Genomic DNA, 22612 nt, shown 5'->3' on the forward strand with positions numbered 1-22612 from the left:
GCTACTTTAGTTACACAGAGCATTAAAAACAAATTGTATTTTTGGAAAATACATTTTGAACGTCTTGACTTGAAATTTGCAAATATACATTAGCATGTGTATATAGATATATATATAGCAATATAAAAATATATATAATTACGAAAAAAGAGACAATGAAAAAATTAAAATTTTTATCTTTCAATAAAAGAAAACTACGAATAACTGAAAAGGTTGTGTTGGACTCACCGTTTTGGAACTCTAAGGAAACTAAGGGATGTTCAGTCTCTTAACGTTTATTCAATATAATTTTGTATACTAAAATATATATATGTGTATAAGTATAGGCTATTCCAAATATTAATATCTGCATGTTTTTGATTTCCTTCATGTAAAGTTAATCATAACAATATAGTATAACGCTAATTTTGATTACTACGGTTTTGGTTTTTTATGTTATTTTGTTTTTGTTGTGGTTTCTCTACTAGATGTACTGGAATATTTTGGTTTGCCATGATGAACATGTATAATATTGTTATTATCTAACAACAGTCTAAGTCACATGTAACTTGTTAAGGTAATATAAGGTATATAACACTGGGTGGGTGGGTCTCCACTTCCACAATCCGTACTCAATATTAAGTATTCGCATCGTTGTTCCATAACTAATCTACACATGTGTGCATGTCTGTGATAACTGTTTATCGTTGTATCTATAGGGGCTAAACCCTTCTACTCGTATGATTCTTGATTGGATTTCTCTACATTTTACCTAAGTTCAACTATGGGTTAATGGTAATGCACTTAACATCGGTCAACGGTTCTAAATGGAAGATTGCAGTTTGTTGTATTAATTATGTACCATGGTTAGTTGATAATTACGCTTATCGATATGCTCGTCGTCCGCTTCACTTCGTCTCAAAAGAAAAACTATCACAAACGGTAAATGAAAATACGAAACTCTACAGGAATTCAGGATATTCCGCACTTACTGCCCGTAAGTGCCACTATTGTCCACCCACAATCCGTTCAGTATCAAAAGCAATCACCTCTTTCAATTGTGCACATTTCCACTGGCCAGCATGCGGTAGCGGTTCAGCAGCTGGACCGCTGCATCCTGCATGGGCACGACCTTGCCATGTCGCTCCTCGTAGACCTCCAGCATGATCCGCTCTCACAAAACCGTGCAGATGACAAAGAGCAGCGACACCAGGCACAGCATCATCACAATGTCCCGATGGAGTTTTCGATCTCGGTGGAAGGGACGCGTGGTGTAGCTCTCGCGACGGGTCTGCCGGAGGAGCCAAACGGGAACGAAGAGCTGGAGCAGATCGGGAATCATGAACCCGATGTCCCGCACTATCTGGTGGGCATAGCCCTCGCCGCGCACCACGTTCATGAAGAACTGGTCGAAGCTGCTGGCCAGGATGTGCAGCAGGGCGATGCCAACAATGCAGAAGACCTTCTTCGGCGTGACCACGTTGGTGGTGTTGGCCAAGTGCATCACTAGCACCGTGGAGAACAGCTCGGTTACCTGCAAGAGTGAATAAGAAATTGGAATACTTAATATTAAAGTTGTAAAAGAGTTGTAGTTATATAAAAATGTAGATAATATATTTAAACTTTTAGCGTCATGTCCTAATGAATCAACGTGTATCTATTATCTAAGTGAAGATACGTCCTAAAATAAAAATAAATAAAATTTGATACTTTTCTAGAATCAAAATAAATATATTAAAATGTAAGTTTAGTTAAAGTTCTATAACAATACAAAAAGTTTTAAAATGAAAAAATATTTCAAGAATCTTTCTGGTCCAAAAACATTTTCACTTATAAAATATAGGAGCCAAAAATATGTAAAATATTAATTAAAACGTTGGCTAGCCGTAGGCATACTTGTATAATTTTAGCTCTTTGGCCTTTTTAGTTTTGCTCTTTTAGGTCAGCCCACTGGGTATTTACCGCGAGAATGGCCAATCGCTCATTAGCAGGGCTAAACTTTTAAGTTTGAACTTTGGCTGGATGGATGGATTTGCTCTTGAAACTTATTACTCTGCCATACTTCTATTTCCCTGAATATTCTATAGCTATCTAGGGTGCAAGTGCGAAAATTGTGCGGGAAAGTGTTCGGATTGGAGCGCATATTGTGCAAGTTTGGAGCGCACTCGCGCAGGACGAACTTTGCCAATAAATTATGGATGGCCGGTAACTGGCTTAGAGCTTATGCGCTTATACATATGGCCGCACGTAGCTGCGATATTTGACATTGACTTGTAAGTTGCAATTTTAAGAACACACAGAGAAAAATTACCTTGGAAACAAAAGGTATTTTAGGGTTAATATTACTCAAAATAGTCATGTAATGGAATTTTAGGTATAATATTAAATATTAGGATCCACACATTTTTTTTATGAGATTTTTTAAGATGCATCGTTAACCTTTTTATCAAAAAAAGTTTTTCCTTATATCATCTGTTTTCTTTAAGTACGAAAAAGGATCATAAGATCATAAACTTAATAGGATTATTATCAACTAATCCGTTTTCCTGCGTCTTGATATTTTTATATTATTTGATATGCTAGTAATATTTTTAATTTTATCATTATAACTTTACTTTTTTCTAAATTGTCCAAGTTTTTTTCAGTTATTATACCAGTTTTTGTTTAGACAAATTATTTGCAGTGCTATAGCTGACCACTCACCGTGAAGAAGAGCTGGTGATTCCACTGATTGTAATAGTCGTCGTTGTAGTAGTTGATGTACGCCCACCAGGCGTAGTAGTGCGAGAATATCGAGAGCAGGAAGAGCAGGAGCATCGAGTACCGCACGCGCTGCTGGAGGATCAGGGCGATTAGCCTCTTGATGCACTCGTACAGGGCAATCACGGCGAACACGGTCAGAATCCACATCTTGAAGCTGTTGGGCGTGGCATTGAAGTACATGTGCTTGTAGGCGGCCACGCCCGACTCGTAGGGTCCCTTGAAGACGGTGTCCCAGCAGGAGCAGGTGCAGAAGTGCCTGTCCACGTAGCGGGCGTAGTTCTCCCAGAAGTACCACAGGATGACGATGTGGGCCGGCGGGATGAGGGCCGGGGCCAGGGATCCGCAGGCGGTGGGCAGCCAGGTGATGTCAAACATTTTGGAAATACTGTTTCGACTAGCTGGCTAATGATATGTCCGTTTCTGGCTTTCTAATCCTTCTCCTTGCTCCTCTTAAAGTCCACTTGTCATTACTTTTTAGTCTAGGGGAAAATTTTAAATTGTTGGGTCAGCCATAAATTGTTAATTATGTTGAAGTCAGAAAAATGTCAAATAATTGGTTGCTAAATTAACAAGTGCGTAGCTAAGCAAAAATAGACAGGACTCATAAATGAAATTGGTTATGAGGCATTACAATTGATGGCTTATTAACCTTTAAATAATAGTCATTTTGGTAAGTAATCCATTTACTTCTATTATCGCTGAAAATTGTGACATATGTCTTATAGATATTCAAAATATGGTACTACATACATATTTTAAGGCGTTTACTAGAAATATATATCTTAATGAGGCATTAGTTTCATAAATTCTTTGAATAGAGATTCAAAGTCCGCAAGGTGTCAAGAAAATGCTTGACAATTCCACCTTGTATAATTTATTCGTCAATTATATGCAGTTATCAAATCAAGAAAATTATTCCTATTATCTCTCATATACCGGAGAACAAATTGACGGGGGTTTCCCCTGAAATGGACAATGCATTGTGCCAGTAATATATTCACCATTGACACATGGATGTACATGTGATTTCGGCACTAATTAATCAAATTGTCCCAAGTCATATAATTGGAATCAACTTAAATCAAATTGTTTTCACATTTGAATTATGCAAATTGTATATACTTATCAGGCATTATAAATTGTATTTACTCAACTGAATAATTATCACTTGCGATTGTTCTTTTAAAAAAACAAATGAATTTTTAGAGGAAGCAATTTTGCAGAATTAAATATTAAGTAAACATTAAATGCGAGTGTTTTTCACCAAAAAAGCTTACTTGAAATTGATTATCAGAGAAAAAATTACCCAATCGACGAGATGTTTGTGTTTACATATATGTAAATATTTCAATATTTTGCTTTCGGCCAGTGTTTTATTTCTGTTTTGCATAGTTATGAAAATAAACAAAAAGGGGCGCCCGGCCAATATATTCAGCAGTGCATCGGTGAGCTCTTTAAATTATCCCAGAGAAGGCCTGCCAGTTGACGCATTGCCACGGCTTCTCGTGGACTCGCATTCAAATTTGCATGCAACTGCGGATGGGAATGGGATTCGGAATGGGCATGGGACACAAATGCAACTGCAGCCGAGTGACCGACTGAATGTCATACTCGGGTACTTGTACTTGTGTGCCCAAAAATGATGCAATTATAAATTCATGTGCTGCAGGGGCGCGGCAAAAAGGGGCAAAGGGATGGGTCTACGCACGGTGAATGGCATTCCAAGCACTGCTACAGCTGCCAAAAAATCAAAAAGCAAAGCGAGCGGTCATTAGTGCGGACACGAAGAGCCAGCCCCTCAATGGGAATCTGAATGGGAACGGTACAGGGAATGGGAATGGGGATGGTATAGTATAGGCATGAGTTTGGTGCTGGGAAAGCCAGCAACTGCAATTGAGACAACAATTTATATTACAAAGTAAGGGAGGTTCTCATAGCCTATGCTTTGAATACCCTAGCACTCAACCCTAGTTACGAAAAGTTTAAGGGATCACACATATAAGTTGCTTTGGAGGAAAGTTTACGAAAGTATTACCAAGAATTTATTGGATCAGTTCTTAATTTTAAGCTATACTTTTATTAACTGAAAAAGAATTAAAAATTGAAACAACTATTTATATCACAACAGATGAATAATTCTCATAACCGATGATTTAAAAACCACAGATTTCCTCCCTAGTTAGGAAAAGTGTAGAGGTTTAAAAATGTAAGTTCTTTAGGAGGAACGTTTTTGAAAAAATTACCTAGAATATATTGGATCCGTTCTTAATTTTAAGCTATACTTTTATTTCTTATATATGCTTTATATTATCAAAAATATTTTAATTAATAAAATTATACATTTTAAGAACTATTTTAGTGAGGTGAGTAATACTCATAACCGATGTTTTAAGTACCCTAGCTCTCCTCCCTTGTTAAGAAAAGTATAGAGAATGAAAAATGTAAATTCTTTTGGAGGAACGTTCGTTAAAAAAATTATAGAATTTATTGTATCATTGCCTAATTTTATATGAAGCATATTAATTATTATTATTATATCATTGGAACTGATCTATATGGTCAAAGTATTTTAACCAATACAAATGTTTAAAAAAAAATAACATATTTAACGATTGCTTTATAAGTATCTTTAAAGGAACGTCTTTTAAAAAGAAAGGCAAAAATTGAATAGATTATATTAATTTTTAATTTGTCATAGAATTTTCTATATATTGTCCAGGTTTTTTAAAACTCTGTAATTAAATAACTGAAACCGGAAGAAAATTGATCATATGTAAAGATCAGGCTACTATTTATAGAAACCCTTTCGTTGATATATTTTTTTAATATGTAATAAATTTAAAATACTTTTTCTTGCTTGCAATTTTATAGGCTCAAAGTGCCAAACTTCAAACTTTAGTTTAAAATACTAAACACCCGAGGAAGGGCAGAAAAGTAAAAGTGGTCCTCGAGTTCTGTGCGCGGCTGCTCCTCAACTTAATTAATACATCGCCCAGCGATGCGCAGCTGCCAGTGAAAAAGGCATTTCGATTTGTTTTGATTACCGCTGCTGTTTCGGCTCCCGATGCCGACTTGCTTTTGTTGCCCCACATCGCCCTATAAAAACCAGCCGAGCCAAACCAAGTGAACAAAAAAATACAAAGGAGAAACAACGCCAAATAAAAGCAAGCGTTTACAATTGACGTCACGGTGGAAATCAGCAGCATTGTATTGAAAACTTAGCTGAGCATAAGAGTGGAATCAGTGCAGCATACAATATGAATTTTAAATTGGGAACGGAGCATTGTAAATATCGTATAAACAAGACCCGGAACTTTCCACAGCTGGAACAGAATTTATGCGGGTCTGCTAAATGTGTCAGAAAAATAAGTAAGTGTGTGTGTCTGCAGGAAGACCCTTGATTTGTCAAAGGTACGAACTCAAGCGGAAGATGCCAACTTTCATTTCCTATTATATCAATTTGGGTCAGGAAAGGACAAGACGCAGAGTTTAATGTATTCGGCGGGGAATAGAATCGTGCTTCCATGTGCATTAATTTGAGTTAAAGTTTTTTTTTGGGAAAAGGTTTGAGCAGATGTTAAATATTCCTAAAAATGATTTTATTTATAAAGTATTGGGAAAGTTTCTTATTAAATCGACATGCTCTGAATTTAATCGAATTTGGAGGGGGAATAAATTAAACTTTGAACTTATATTTTCTTAGGTTTTAATCAGTTTCAGCTTTAATATTTTCTAGTATAGACAACTGAGAAAAATCCTCCCACGGACTTGTGAGATGTTTTTTCAGGGAAGCCAAAATCAATTATCAATTGGAAAAGTTTTCTTGTATTATCAGCAAAACAGAAAATCACCTTTGATATTATACTGGCTGAATCCTTAGAAATGATCTGCGTTAAAAGCAATCCTCGAGCGCATTAAATCAGCCACTTGCTATTCTGTCTGAGCATTATCCCATATAGTTGCCCCCTTTCAAATCGCGTGCACAAATTCACATTCCTTCCAAAGGCTGTGTGTAAATGTAAACAACACCTTGGGCCATGGAAACAACAACCATTTCAACTGGAACTCGGTCTGAGTGACGGTAAAGCTGTCAACAGTCGACGCGTCGTCACTTGAGCCGCATTGTTGTACAAGTATTTGTCGCACGGGCAACGCGTCGTATGAGTAATGTGGGTGAGAAAAAGTAGTAGTAGGGGAAAAAGTAGAAATGCCTGGTGGTGGGATGAAAATGGGGTCGGGAAATCCTCGTCTATGAGTCGAGAGGCGTTCTTTGCATGCTCATTTGTGTCCCTTTCAATTGTCATTCGGGCTGCTGTTGATGTTTTCATTGTTGGCTTTTGTTGGAGTACGCCAGACACTTTGTCTGCAAGGCAACTTGTGCCAGAGTCCCGAGGAATCGTATAGAAATGTGTCTCCTAAACTTGAGAATAAATTTCAGTCGTATGGCTCTAATGGCCGTTTTCAATTGCAGGTGATAAGCGAACTAGTGATGAGCATGCAAGGAAGCCGAATGTTGTAAACACGCAACACTCGAACCCGAAACTACTGCTCGTTTCTAGGTGGATACATAAACACAGGGGCACATGGTCACAGACATGAGCATTTTAATAGTGTTTACAGGGAGAGAAAAATATTTCAGATCAATAAAGTGGGAAACTTTTCGACATGAAAGTCATCGAACTGGTCTTGCATCAAAATACTAAAGAAAACAATTTTATAAAATATAATAATATTCTATTAAGCTGAGGGAGGGTAAGAATTCTTAAGATCGAAAGGTTTGTATTTTAAAATGTATGGACTCTATATTTTTACCAGATATTCTTAATATCACTTTCAATTTGTTTCTATTATTATCAATATCATCTTAGATCCTAAGTATTTTTTTTTAAATATCATTTATAACTTATAAACTCAAAATAATAGGAAATAAATAGGAAAATATATATTTTCTAATCCAATAATTAAGTCTTTATAAATTACCTTTAAAGGAGAGGTTTACTTGATCAATTTAATTTTGATTTTTAATTCTTATCAATATTATTTAACTAAAAATTTCTTTTATCGAAATTAAACTATTTTGATCAAGTTCCCATAGATTGTTCACCAATAGCTTAATTAAAGAATAGTTGTGTTTTAATATCTTTCTTTATGTGTTACTTTTCGCTCAGTGTAGAGAGTGCATGACTCCAGGCCGCCCTGTAAGCGATGTGGGCGGCTGGCATTGCACTGAGATAAATCGCCAGCAATAACATGCCCTGCATGGCGTTTGTTTAGTCAATATTTATTTGGGCATCAGACACACAAGCACACATTCGGAATTAAACCGAATTAATGCGAACATTTCGAAATGCCATTGCACACAGATGAATTACTATTGCAAAACGAATGTAAAAGCACTTTCCGGTCGGTGGAAAAAGTGGAAAATCGAAATACAATTAGGCAAAGCGCTAAGATGGGTACATAAAAGCGAACCGAACCTAATGCGCGGCAGTTGGAAGTTCCTTTGGGCTGGGTTCCCTGGGATGCTGGCAGCCGTTTTCCCTATTTTCCGCCGGCTTTTCCGATTTCCTTGGGCAGAAGGGCAAGAAGTGGTCCAATTTCACCGATATGTGTATGCGTTAAGTACAGCGTTTTGTTTAAACCACTCCGATTTTCATTTCTTTTTCGGTATTTATTGTTTTTTGGAAAAAATAGGAAACTTTGTTGAAACAACAACCGCGGGCAGGTCGTGAAAAACGCGACTGAAATTATTGTTATGCTGCGTGTGAAATTCTGCTCTTGTCTTTGCAGCCGGCGCCGGCGTCGTTGTCTGGTGAATGTTTCCTAACAACAAAATAGGGGGAAAGCTCTCAGCTGACGAGAGATGTTTCCATACACAAATGTCACGCACTGTAGCCGGCTCTCTCTCTTGCTCTCAGCTGCGCTCTCTCTTGGCCAAAAGATGCGCTGAAAATAGTGGGAAATGCATGCGGCTTCCTTTGTGGCACATTAAGTATACGCGGTGTGGCCGCTCATTGCATTATCAGCTGCCAGGAACGAAAGGCATTGGACTCACGTGGATCCTCCATTCATACAAACCCATATTTACTTCACAACTATTTTCATTTGCACCTGTTGTTCGGTTTTGGCTTCCCATTATTTTCCAGCCCGCCTTTAAAAATACATTTTTCTTTGGTATTTTAAAGTTTTCGCACATTTATTTCGAGTTTCTTGGCTCTTAACACTTTAACCGCCATAACGAAAAACATAAGTATACACATTATACTTGAGCCAAACAATTGCTGAGTTAAACTAATTTAAATACAAGCTGCTTAAGTGAAACACACACACACAATGCACACACAAATTACTGTCAAAGTGCATTTTAAATATGCTAATTAAATAGTTTTCCCCCGTTTTCCCTCGTTTTCCCTCGTTTTCCCTTCTGTTTTCCCTTCTACTCGCTTTGGTATTTTTTCTGCAATTTCATTTCGAGCACAGTTACAAACAGCAGTGTCCATTGTTCGTCCACGTAGTGAAGGAAATGTACAAGTTTGTCGCAACAATGGCTTAAATTTGTGTTCTAGTAATTAAAATGCTGCTACCATTGTTCTCTGGCCCATTGTGGCCAGATATACCCGATATACGTCCATGTACATATATAAAATGATACGGCTAAGTAAGTATCAAGAGTATAAATTCGTTATATGTTTGGCTTGGTTGCAAACCATCGCTTCTTCGTATTATTCTTACAGGTACAAGTACTCGTTGACTTTATCAAAGTCGTTTGCTTAGTTCGATTTTAGAGTAGACATTGTATACAATCTATAATACCTATAAGATACACAGATACGCCAGCGGTTTAGACATTGAGATATAAACGCAATTAGTTTAATTTGTCATTATACAATAATACAATTGAAATACAATGAGCCCGCAATCTTTTATGATTGTTCTATCCCCAAATACTAAACAATGCAATGCAAACAATCTGCAAGTCCGCTTGCTGGCATTCAATACCCAAGGCTTGACCTTAGTTCTGAGTGACTTTCCCTGAAATTATGTATAATTTCCCTATCAAATTACCATTTCGGTCTCTAATCCCCGCTCGCCACCACATCTTTGTACTAATTTCGATATCCCTTTGGGCTCCATATAATAGTACACCCACTATTTATCGGCTGTCTATACGTCAATCGAATCTGGTGTCCATTCTACATTCAATCCCCCCTCTGTCTAAACATCACATAAGCTCATTAAATATGGTTACTATCACTACTGTCGTTGCTCCTTGTCCAATTCCCACTGCCCGGCGGATATCCCTGCTTCATTTCTATTTATTATTTTCACTTCAATTGTAGGTCCATCAATGACATTGCATTCAGCCCACTCAACAATGCCATGGCCATCTGGTGTTGGAAAGAGAAATTACTTGGACTAAGTCCTGCTGCTCGGTCGGTTATTTCCACATGCAAGTTTGATTAGACCAACAATGAAACTTGAGTCGATCCATACTATTTATGATTAGTCATATCAATCAGACTTAATAATATTGCGGATTTTCCCATGATAGATTCTATTGTGATACAATACACGAAAGTTTTTAATGAACAATGAAAATGTTACTTATTCAGATGGGCAAATTGTATACTAGGTATAGCTATTAATTCCCTTGGCTATTTAAGATTGTATTGAAAACATCAAAAATTAGGTAGGACTTAGTTTTGGTGGAGATTTAAATAATAGAATACTCGCTTTCTTTCCTCGCAGATCCGGTTTTATTTTGGAGATCCTTCAGAACTTACTCTGTTCCATGACACTGCTCACCGAATTGTTGATCTCAGCCACCACGACGATCTCCTCGTTCTCCTCCGTCTCCTCGGGCACCATCATCAGGTTGTTGTTCATCAGATAGGTCTCCATCCGGTGATCCCCCTGGCCACCTCCCTCAGCGGTGTTGCTGCTGCGCAATCGGTGGGTGAACGAGGATCGGGATCGTGTCATATACGAGGATCTGGTGGTGGAGACCCTTCTCAGGACCCCGCGTCCGTAGAACAGCATCCTTACCTCGACGCGAAACCGCGGATGGGTTGCCGCATACAGGTAGGGATCCACGCAGGCTGCCGTTTTGCAGAAAAGCGCGGGAATCATGGAGCCCAGCGGGGTTATGTGACGCTCCAGGCCAAAGACTCCCATCATGGCCACAATGGCGTAGGGGGACCAGGCCAGAAACCACAATCCAATGATGGCCGCCACAATGAAGGCCAACTTCTGCTCCGTTTTGGCCTTGTCCTTGTTGGATTGAATGCGACTCGCCGTGAAGACCACTTTGAGGATATAGAAGTAGGAGTACACAATGGCGGTTAGCGGGATGCAGTAGGCCGCCACGAAGAACAGAGCCATAAAGATGCGGGCAGGGGTCTCCTTGTTGAGATAGTCGAAGCTGCAGGTGGTCAGGAAACCCTCGGGCACATATACCGATAGCCCAATGTCCAGGGCCGGCATTACCGCGAACAGGAAGCTGTAGCACCAGATTAGCAGGATAATTAGGTAGGAGCGCAGGCGGGAACAGCGTCTCAGGGGCTGGAGTGGGTGGACCACCACATTGTAGCGATCCAGGGCGATGGCGGTAAGGGTTCCAATGGCACACGTGCCACTTAGGCCGCCCACAAATCCGTAGAGGCGACAGGCTGTGGGTGGAAAGTCTGTAAGTTTTTTTGGGGATACCTTCATTTTAAGCCACAAAGCAGGAAAGCCAATCTCTTTGAACGGCAGGAATATTGTGTTCCTCAATCGGGAGTTTTTGGTTTCAAATCAGCGGTTGGCTGATTTTTATTTGGCGGGAATAGAAAAAAGCTCTGACGCCACACAAACAGTGTGCAGCATTGTGAAAATTATTCACACAAGGGAAAAACAAAGTATCAATTTTTGCCTGCCAACCGCTGTTTTAAATGTTTGTCCCTGTATCTAGTAATAATCCTATCTAAAAATATTTCTAACACTTACTTAAAACTAAATAAATATTTGAGATACTCTGTAACAACTTACCTATATCCCCCAGAGCTGGTCCCTCCTTGATGTTGTTGTATATGGCAATTGGACACTTGATGAGCATCAGAAAGTCGCAGATGGCCAGGTTCATCACCAGAATGTTGGCCGGAGTCCGCAGCGATTTGCGGTTAGCGAACATAAAGATGACGAATGCATTGCCCACACATCCCACCACCGATATAAGACAGTAGAGGGCCGCCATTACCAGGAATGTGCTCGACTTAGGTGGCTCGAACTGCAGCCAAAAGGGATTCACCTTGGCAATGTAGCTCAGGTCGTATTTGTCCCGGTAGTGAATGTAGCTGGGGTATGAACTGTAGTTGCTGGAGCAATAAAAAACGAAGTTAATTATATTATTTAAGTCGAATTTTAAAACACCTTTAAAAAGCAAGAACTGAATCTTATGAAATGATAATTTTCCCAAGATAGTCCTATAAATTGCACTCGAAATCTGAAGAATTCGCGAGTATTAAAGTTTCCACGGTTGTATTATTGCCAATCTTCTTAAACCCAAGAAACTTATATAGGACATTGGGTTCTATGAAGTGGATAATCTAGTCATTAAATTATTTAAGGTTAATCTTTAAAGCATTTGTTAAAAACAAGAACTAATGATACTTGTAAAATGATAATTTTTCCAAAATAATCCTATAAATTCGCGAGAGCCTTTACAAGTTTTCACAGTTGTATTATTGCTAACCTTCTTAAACCCAAGAATTCTCTGCTTTTTGTCTTTTAAACTTAACAGCTTTTATAGAACATAGGGTTATATGAAGTAGATAATCTAGTCATAGGCTTTAAGTTGCCACTTACGTAATCTGATTATTCACCCCTTTGCAGTTGCTCTACTTGAACGTTATACAATGGCATTCTAAGAACATTAGTTGAATGCAGGTCCTAGAAAATTAAGCCGAGCTTATCGCGATGACTTGTTGAGCCAGTCACGAGCATGGAAAATGTGCCATGGATGTGAAAGTGGATGTGGGTATAGGCATAGGCACAGGTATGGGGGTACCTTACCTTAGACCCGTAGAAACGCTGTCATTCACGTGCTTCTCGTGGTCCTTGGCCACATTTACCGCCGATGATGCCGCCGATGGATTTCCAGCCGACGAGGATGTGCTTCCAGTGGGGCCGTGGCTCGAGTTGGCCAACATTTCGGAGAGCGAGAGGGCTCCAGTTAGCCAAAAGCTGCTGCTGTCACCGGCATCCGTCGTCAGTGTGGGCAGGGTCGTCATGATGATGGCCTCCATGCCTTGACTGACTTGGTTGAGGCCCCAAAAATTTACGAGTTCGGAGAGCCAACAATCCGGATCCAGAACGTGCCCGCAAAGGTGGACGCGAAAATGGCGCTTATTTACTTGCCAGAGCCTCAACTGCCGCATTTGGCGGGGATGCCACCAGTTCCACTGGTGTGGATGCGGATGTGGACGCGGATGCCGATGCGGATGCGGATGGTGGTGGTGCTATGTGGTTGCAGCGGTCACGAAGCATTTTCCGTTTGCTAAATGCCAATGGGGTTAGCTGCAATTAGCTCTCCGCCGGTGACCCTAAAAGTAGAGCAGATAAAAAGTGTGTTTTCTTAATCGATGCTCTATTTAATTAACCGCTTCGGAACTAAGATGTCTTCTTGTACTAAATTTAATCACAACTTAAAGCATCAGCTTTTTGCCTTAACCTAGAATTTTTCTCTAATATTTTCCAAGCTACCTTTAATCCAAAATCACTTTAATATCCAGAAATAGCTTGCCTTAAATGAAGTTTTGTATTTTTTTTGAAGTGCTGATTGAAGCAGCTTGAAACCAATAATCTTGGGTCAAACTTTTTTCAGAGCACCAGGAAAAAATACCGCAGGTTGTGGGCTTGGCAGGTAAAAGTTATTAAAAGCAGCGGGAAACCAATAACATTGTGTTAACTATTCGGTTAAAGTAGAACACAATGTCGAACTAAATATTTCCTCTGCTCTTTACTGATTAAGAAAGTTTTTTATGTATGTATTTTGCAAAGCGAACTCAGTTAAGCCGCAACTTGAAGTTAATTCAATTTCTGATAAGTGTACAAAGTGCGGGCTTCAAATTGTGTTGTGATCCTTTGTGAAAGGTACAAGTATTCCAATAAAGCTTGCATGCAATTTTAATAACATTTACCCTTGATAAGGTGTATATAATTTTAAGAATGACTTTATAAAAGTGGTTACCTGCATCATGAAATTTATTGGTTTGTATTTTCAATTGACAAGATTTAAAAATATACAATCTAAACTCTACTTTATGCTTATTCTATATAAATTAGTGCTAGGTATAAAGGTTCCGGTGCCCAAATGTATTTTAAAAATGTTAAAAAAATGTGAATAACTCGTGTACAATTCCACAGCAAGCCTTCCACTCTTTGAACTCCTTTATTATTGCAAAGTTGCCAGCAATTTAAAATCCCTTTGCCCTTTAAATTGTGGAAATTTGATCACGTGAGGGACATGTGAGCCTTTAAATTTCCTCATTAATTTTTTCGTTTTCAATGCTTCTAGGCTACACAAAACAAATCCCCAAGTAACTGAGACGGGCCCAATAAAATATAATATTTCGAAAGAAAAAACAATGACAAGCTGAAATTTTTTCAATAAATTGTTTCAGGTCTTTAGAAATAAAGCCTCAACAGCTTGACAAGCTTTTCTGAATTTGTACAGTAAATAATTGAAGTACCAAAACAAATTTTCATAAGCCCTTGGCTTACTTATTAACCTTCAAGAGTATTACAGGTTCGATTTCAAAGCTGTCCTTTCTATCTTGTTAGCTCATCTAGTTTTAGTTCATGATTAGATAACAAGTGAAAATCAAATAAAATCAAGTTTGGTAATTCAAACCAATCGGACATGGCAAATCAATTACCGTCCGGTTGGGAAGAACGCCTATTATGTAAATCTCTGAGAAAATGTATTTAATTAGGGAACTTAATTGCTTATTAAATAACTTGCAGGCAGCCACGTGAGCCCGGCGGGCTTTTTGAATCTGAGGTCTTGCCGCAAGTGTTTTCCGGCTGAAACTCAAACACGAACTTCTGGAGAAAGGAACCCGAGCATAAACAGCACTTGGCCAAAGACAAATTCTGAGCTGGAAACTTTTTGACAAGAACCAAAAGGCAGCAACAAATGCAGCAGCTGCAGTGGAGCAACTACAACTTTGGCATCTGTGAAGGACTACAAGTGACCTATGTCCCGTGCATTTTTGCCCAAGAGTTTTGCTTATTATATTTACAACTCTGGAAACATCAAAACAAAGTCGACGACTTCGCCTTTTGTGAAATATCCGCTGAAAAATATATATATATTGTAAATAGAGTTCCGCTTTGAAAATGGCGTACTTTACCAGTTAAATGGCACTAATTGGCCAATTGAAATTTGTCTTTACTCTCGTTCTCTGTGCATACAAAAATGGGGTGCTAGTTTTTGTTTTGACTTTTGTTCCAACTGAATGCAAAGTGAATTTTGTGGAAAATCGAATGCCTTGCCATTGGGGAAACAGGCTGTTGTGGCACTGCCAATTAATCATCTAAATAGGATATGGGAATGCGTCGCCGGTACAATTTCCCAGCTTGTTGGCAGTCAAAGAGCTTACACACTTCTGTCAGTTAATTTGAAATGTGCACAGTCTGCTTTTGAATGCTCGTTAAGGTACCTAACTTCGGAGCTTTCAAAGACTGCCCTGATATCAGCATTTTTGTTTGGTAAAGTCCCACAAAGTACATGCCTATGAAACATCAAACAAGTATTCTCATTTGATACCTATAGAAACAAATTTTTGAACATATTATGACCTATTAATTAATTGCAGACATTGACTGATAGGTTGATATTCATGCACATATTCATTTATTATTTTGCTTAATAAATATATGAAGGATACTGAACACTAAAGTTTATTTCAATTAAAATATGTTTGTTTTTGTAATGTACTCATACCAGATAACTAAAATTCAATTAATGAGTTCTTTTGTATATATTAGGCTGGCTTTTTAAAAAGCATCGGTATTTAGTAAAATGGGGGATTATCCCTTGACATTTTTAAGGCAACCTTTTGCATATCAATGAAGACTTTAATCAAGTCAATTTACAAGTTGATTAAAAATGTTGAGACGGGTATTTGCAGTTCTAAGATGTAGGTTAATTGTCTCTAAGTCCTCTAAAATTAATGAAGTAAATTTACATGTTGATTAAAAATAGTCTGTGTTGTAGGTAATATATAAATACAATTTAAATACCAAATGTTTGTCCATCTATGTTTGTTATTAATACTAGCCTCCTTATATGCCTTTTGTGCTAGGCTCTTTAAAAACCGATTAGGGCAATTGAGGGTCATTCAGGATGATCAAAGGACCCAACTGAGCAGCGAGAGCTATTAAGAAACCTGTCAAAGGAATATGCAGGCAGGCGTGACATTTTTGGGCCCATTCACATTCATTCGATTAGGCCAAGTTCTCTTAACGGCCAGGGCCAGACTTTTTGCAAATTATCCCCTCCTATCAGCCGCATTCGGCTCGTCAAGGCCAAAATGCTGAGCACTAAACAAAAACGGAACCATCACTTAGGCGCTGATTTTTCCATGGCGGATATGCGCATTTTGGCTGGTTGCACAAATGTTTCGCTGGCAAATGCATTTCGCCCTTTATTTTGCCGCCACAATTTCAACCGCTCTCAAAATTTAATTACGGGTGGAAATGGTTTTAAAGTGTTCAGTTCTGTTCTGTTTTGTTCATGTCCTGTGGCAACTGGAAATGCGGGATGATTGCCCGGATACAATTATCCAGGCACTTGGTGAAAAAGCGGAAGAGCGCTAACAACGGTTGCAAAAGAGCAAGAAAATAATTTATTTAAATTAAGTTTCAATTTTAACTGTTTTTTTGGATTTTTTCTCTTGACGTCTGCAGAAGAAGCTGCCACCATAATTGCAATGTAAATGGTTTTTGGCTTTAAGTTAAGGGGCCAAAGGATAAATCAGAAATGTGAAAATCTCTTTACTAGATTGCGAAAAATTGTTTTTCCACTTAATGTTAATATTTCATAATTAATCCATTTTAGCATGTAACTAGAAAATGGTTAACGCATTCAGATAAACTACACATTTTTATTGTGCTGGTATTTTAGTAAAGTCTTAAATCACAGATGGCAACAATTGATTTTAAATGATATTATACTATAATACTATCTTCCGTTTCTACAAAAATAAAAAAAATATAGCTTAAATGCTTTTTGATAAGGAAAATAGTCTCCTTATGTATAAATATAATTATTTTTGACCAACCACAGACTCTGGAACTTAGATATCAAATGATTTTAATTAATGTTATACTATTTCAAAAAAAGATTTTTATACTACCTTTGTAGATGTTTAAGGGCACAGATGAAATATTTTATTAAAACCGAAAGGGTCTAAAAGGATTTAATATAATATTGAATACTTTTATAACCCAATATTTCATTTGTGCAAAAATGTGCAACCTTTTTTATAAGCTTAACACCTTTTTTTAACCCTTAAATTGACATCAAAAATGTCCTCGACATCACATTTAAGACCAAAAGCAAATGATTTAAAGTCACGAAATCACGTTCATATATAAGCAATTTAAGTCACATTTTTTGTAAATCAAATTTTTCCCCAAGCTAGCACAAGGCAGCCCACGCCACCCACGCAATCACATGTGTCCGGATCAGGCGGGTAATGTGCCACCCCCTTTGTCCTGCATCCTGGTTTCAAAGGGTAACACCAGCTGGAGGGGAACGTTTCGCAGCTGATTCATAAACATGGAATCTAGTCGGCAGTCAGGCCCTAAGAGGAGGTAAACCTGAGTCGGGGACATTTTCCATGTGGATTTTTTAGGTTTTTATTCTATTTTTTGTCCTAGCCATGAGATCCCCCCCTTGGGTATATTGATTTATGTTCGCGCAAGTTTTCATTTCACAATTTTCACTTATGTATGGCAGTTTATTGCAGTCCTCATCTGCACTCAGCCTTTTCCTCATAACCCATCTCCCGTTCCCCATTTCCCATCCAGTGCACGTGCTCGACTGGTCTGGTTTTCCCACCAAATGCAAAGCCCAAGGCTGTGACAGAACAGATAGTTCCACGCCGCCATCATCAACAGGCTCTTAGCCGCTTAAACATGCATACAAGAAAAACTTAGTACCTTTTTTAAATTCCCTGAATCTATAAAATGTTTAATAAACTAAAGAATTCAACGATTTGTTATGGTTTTCAGAACTGTTCAGTTTCTATTTTTAGACTACCATACTGAAATCACTTAGCAGTTTTCAGAACTGGGAAGCTTCTATTTTAAGAATACCATACTGAAATCCGGTTAGCAGTCAACTTACCCGAAATTTAAATTAAAGTTCATAGTTATTTCGCCTGAATTTAAGGCTATGCGAGCTATGCGGCTACTCCGTATATTGTATTTTAAATAAAAAATTGTTTGACTGCCAATAGTTTACTGTTTACTAAAAACGTAGCTTCAATGTCTTATACCTAAGTATAAATATTTACTGAGCGTCAAGTTTAAAAATGTAAATTAGAATATTTTGATTAACTGTCATTCTCGGAATCGATTTGATTGACGAACAAGTCACTGTATAAATAATTCTGCACCATGTTTACTTTTCAAAAAATAAACAGTTAAATGTAAAAACATTTTATGGGAAATTTTAAATGAATAAAATTGTCAAATATAAAGTCTCGATATGGTAAAACACGAGGCACGCAAGTAGTTCATCCATGAAATTCGTTGACCAGTCATGTAAATTATATTTTTTCCCCGTGTAGCAGCGATGAATGCTAATGCTGATGGCCCATGTTGCTGAAACGGAGATCTCTGCACCGCATTAGGGCATGTCAAGTGTTCAATCTGGCCTGAATTAAGCCACGGTGCCTTTAAGAAGCGAATTGCCATTGTGACCAACTGGCGAACCATCAACCATCTGCCATCCGTAGGTGCAGTGGCCGGAATGTAGGCAAAACAGTCAAGAGCACTCACCGTTTGCACATGGGAATGCCTGGCCAAGGGAAATGAAATGGAAGGGATGAACTGCACATCTCCAAGACACCCAAAGAGCCATCTCCGAGGCCAACTGCTCGAGAAGCGCCCCCAAGAAATGCGGCTGACGTCCACTGAAGACCACTTCATGGGGCTTACAGGTTGGCCAATCTTATGCGAGATTCCGGGCTCTACATATTTGCTGGAAAAGCGGAAAAGTGGGAAAGCGGGAAAACGCTGTATGGAACGTCGCCACTCAGGTGTGTCGGCCAAACAAAGAAGGCACCCAGAGCCAAAAGGAAATCAGCCCAGAGGGCTCGGATTGCCAGAAAGAGAGCAGCCTGCACTCGGCCATTAATTCGAAGGTATTCCACTTTTTCCCATTAGCAAAAGCCGCTTATTCTTAGCTGGGTTGGCTCAAGTGTTTTGCTTGTACTTCGGGCTAATAAAAATAAGCCCTTCCTAAGTAGACCTCCATCAAATTAATGCCAATTATGTAAACAAAACGTTTTTACTAAGCCTAAATCCCTCTAATCTATTTGTTTGTTTCACGAAATTCGTTTATTGTTTAATAAAGGGAGAGATATATCAGTGTTTAAAAGTATGCAAAAGGTAATTTCACTAAAATCCATTGTCAAAGAAATTTGGTGGAAACTCCCACGATTAAAATTATGTTCTGCATTACCAATCAATTTAATATTTGATTTACATCCCTTGCAGTGCACTTAGGCATTCAGCAAAGGGAAAATAATTAATTTTAATATAAAACAAAGTTCCTAGAAAAACTGTGATTGTCTGACTAATGTATTATATTTGCTCTGCTTTTGATAGGAAAGTAATTTTTCGAATCCGTTGGCATACAGATGCGGGTTAAAATGACAGGAATCAAATCAGTTGACAATGATTGCAAATACTTTTGTATTGAACAGAACAATTCCAAAGTAAATATACGCAGAGTTTGCTGATTGATTCCCGATTTTGCGACAATAATCAACTGCATTTTTGTTGGCAAGTAAACAAAGTTCAACATATTCCAAGTAGTACTACAAGTTTTGTCTATGAAGACGAGATGTTTACGGATAGATAAAAAATGGTTATGGGAAATGACTGTGCTCACCTGCCGTGATTATTGAGTTATCTTGTTTTCGTGAACTAAAAAGGTCACTTTACTGATTTCCCTTTGTGCATTCCAGCATTGCAACTGATTTTCCACCGAATTGTGTCCTTTACAATTCTGAATTTTTTATTTCCAAGACCACTTGGTTCCGAATAGAGCTGAGTCCTTACAAAGTTTACTTCTCAGTTTATCATCAGCGAGGTCCAAAAGTTGGTCAACGCCAATGGCCAAGTGGCGCCAACCGGACACGAAAAACTTTAACTCAATTTCCGGCGATTACCCGGATAAGTTATAGGGTATGCTTTAAAAATATAACCACCAGAGTTTTTAAGCCTTTCCTTTGACGACTAAGCGGCTTTGAGTGCGATGGTTAAGCTATTACTTGTTGACACGCGGCGTATACGCAATTTTTAATTATACCGCCAATGGCTTTGGGATTAAGATACATCCGTAATATCCCAGAGCGTCCAACTGACTGACTGAAGACTCGCGTGCGACTGAGTTTCAGGACCCAGCTGCTGGTGTTTTTATCAATGAAAATTGTTGCTTGTCGGCATCCTTTTTCCCGAGCCCAGGATGCCTGAAAAGAAATTGAACGAGCGAGCAGGCGCGAAAGAGAAAGTGTTTTCCCGCCGCTCTTAAATACAGCATGCGGTTTTCATTTTTACACCCAGCATAAGTTGGCTTGTTGGCTCATATTTGCCAAGGCTATTCACATTTCATTACGGCCACTTGTGTGTTGTTCTTGAACTCGGCAGACGAAGAATGCCTCGAGATAGTCTCTATAGGCCAGAGGTATCGGTTTGCCGTTGGTTCAGTCAATGGTTTCTGTAATTTGGGTGGGTGAGTTGGGGTGATGGCGGGCATTCATTGATAAGGACTGCCTGTTCGAATTCATGGGGTCTATTGAGGTACAGGTGTGCGTGTCAAAAAAGCCGCAATCCTATAATGCAGATTTTAATTTAAAGTTTCAGAATATATCATTACGTTGATGCGGTGTTTGGGAAAAGGTTTCTAGGAATGTAGGACTGAATGTGGGCACATTAAGGGTATAAATTATTCGCCGCATCAGTACACGAGTCACTGGGATGTTTGTCCTTAGTCACATACCATTGTCTATATACAAAGTAGTACTATCAATCTTTGCAATTATAAAATCCAATCATACCACTTAGTAAACTTGTATAATATTAATATTCAATTATATTTATATGTATTCTAATTTATTGTAATTCGCTTGTTATATTATATAAATATTTAAAAATATATTTTCTAAATCATTTCAATTATATACACCAATAATAAAATATTAAAGATTGGTTACCGATTTATAAGTTTGTGATGTAAAAAGATCTCATTGTTAAAATAAAAAAATCTGCCACCTAAATTCAACACTCACACTTTCAGTTAGAACAGATTTTCATGGCTGAATAGGCACATGAATCAAAAAAGGTAATTACAAAGTATTAACCAGCTCATAAACACCTTGTTCTATTGTTCATTTTGAGGAATTTATGCGGTTGACTGCGGTACGAAATGGTAGAGTTCGAGCGGCGATGACAAACTGGCGGCATTTTTCTGGTTTAGCATCGTCATGAACTATTTTAGAGTCCGTAAATTGAGCAAAGCCCGCCGCAGCCAGTCGGCAGTTGCACTTTAATTAAAAACAAGGAAGAACGCTATAGTCGAGTACCTCGACTATCAGATACCCGTTACTCAGCTAAAGGGACCAAAGGGAAATGGAGATATGCAAGCAGCAAAGCGAGATTTAAGTGCGCCACCTACCGGCGGAAGACAGATTTAAGCATTGTGGGCGTTAGGGTAGGCGTGGCAAATTTTTTTTTGGATCAATCGATAGGTATTGACGAGACCAATACATTTCAGTTCAAATTTGTTATCTAGCATAAAAATTGTGGGCGCCACAGGCTTGGGCGGTTTGTGGGCGTTAGAGTGGGCGTGGCATATTCGCATAACAAACCTGCGCTGCGTACAGGGCTACGGAATCTAAATCTGAAATTCCAATACTCTATCTTTGATAGTTTCCGAGATATCCGCGTTCATATTTACGGTTTTTTGAAGTTTGTGGGCGGTTTGTGGGCGTTAAAGTGGGCGTGGCAAACTTTTTTTTGGGTCAATCGATAGGTATTGATGAGAACAATTCATTTCAGTTTAAATTTTTACTCTAGCATCAAAACTGTAGAAGCCACAGTTTTGGGCGGTTTGTGGGCGTTAGAGTGGGCGTGGCACTCTACTGAAACAAACTTGCGCTGCGTAAGAAGCTCAGGAATCTGCTCGCCAAATCTCAATAGCCTAGCTCTCATAGTTTCCAAGATCTCAGCGTTCATCCGGACAGACAGACGGACAGACGGACAGACGGACAGACGGACAGACGGACAGACGGACAGACGGACAGACGGACATGGCTAGATCGACTCGGCTAGTGATCCTGATCAAGAATATATATACTTTATGGGGTCGGAAACGCTTCCTTCTGCCTGTTACATACTTTCCGACGAATCTAGTATACCCTTTTACTCTACGAGTAACGGGTATAATAAATACGGATAAAGACCGCTTTCCCTTTTCAGCATCCCCCCCTCCTGACGATCCCCTTTGTAAATGCCAGCGAGTCTAATTCTAATGATTATTGATGTGGCTGCTGATGGCTTGGCTGTTTACAGCCGTTTGTTTTCTGAGCCAGCT

At 38.6% G+C, this 22612-nt stretch overlaps 2 protein-coding genes and 1 long non-coding RNA gene across 3 annotated transcripts; 1 reads left to right on the forward strand and 2 right to left on the reverse strand.

Annotated features, from left to right (window-relative positions):
• Positions 1-300: 300 nt before the first annotated feature.
• Positions 301-8490, reverse strand: LOC119555444. Its single transcript, XM_037866818.1, has 3 exons — positions 8220-8490; positions 2683-3221; positions 301-1513 (listed from the first exon to the last, which is right to left on the reverse strand). Exons 2-3 carry the CDS (start codon positions 3115-3117, stop codon positions 1154-1156), a joined length of 795 nt encoding a protein of 264 aa, XP_037722746.1. The 5' UTR covers positions 3118-3221; positions 8220-8490; the 3' UTR covers positions 301-1153.
• Positions 5891-11916, forward strand: LOC119555445. The gene is made up of 3 exons (XR_005219887.1): positions 5891-6111; positions 10492-10824; positions 11783-11916. It is a non-coding gene; the product is annotated as an uncharacterized LOC119555445 (long non-coding RNA).
• On the reverse strand, positions 9394-20839 carry LOC119555442 (opsin, ultraviolet-sensitive). The gene is made up of 4 exons (XM_037866816.1): positions 19910-20839; positions 12793-13322; positions 11770-12095; positions 9394-11411 (listed from the first exon to the last, which is right to left on the reverse strand). The coding sequence occupies exons 2-4, from the start codon at positions 13155-13157 to the stop codon at positions 10516-10518; spliced, it is 1587 nt and encodes a 528-aa protein (XP_037722744.1). The 5' UTR covers positions 13158-13322; positions 19910-20839; the 3' UTR covers positions 9394-10515.
• Positions 20840-22612: the final 1773 nt, after the last annotated feature.

Source organism: Drosophila subpulchrella, chromosome 3L, assembly GCF_014743375.2.
Source record: "Drosophila subpulchrella strain 33 F10 #4 breed RU33 chromosome 3L, RU_Dsub_v1.1 Primary Assembly, whole genome shotgun sequence".
In the NCBI taxonomy this organism is placed as follows: domain Eukaryota; kingdom Metazoa; phylum Arthropoda; class Insecta; order Diptera; family Drosophilidae; genus Drosophila; species Drosophila subpulchrella.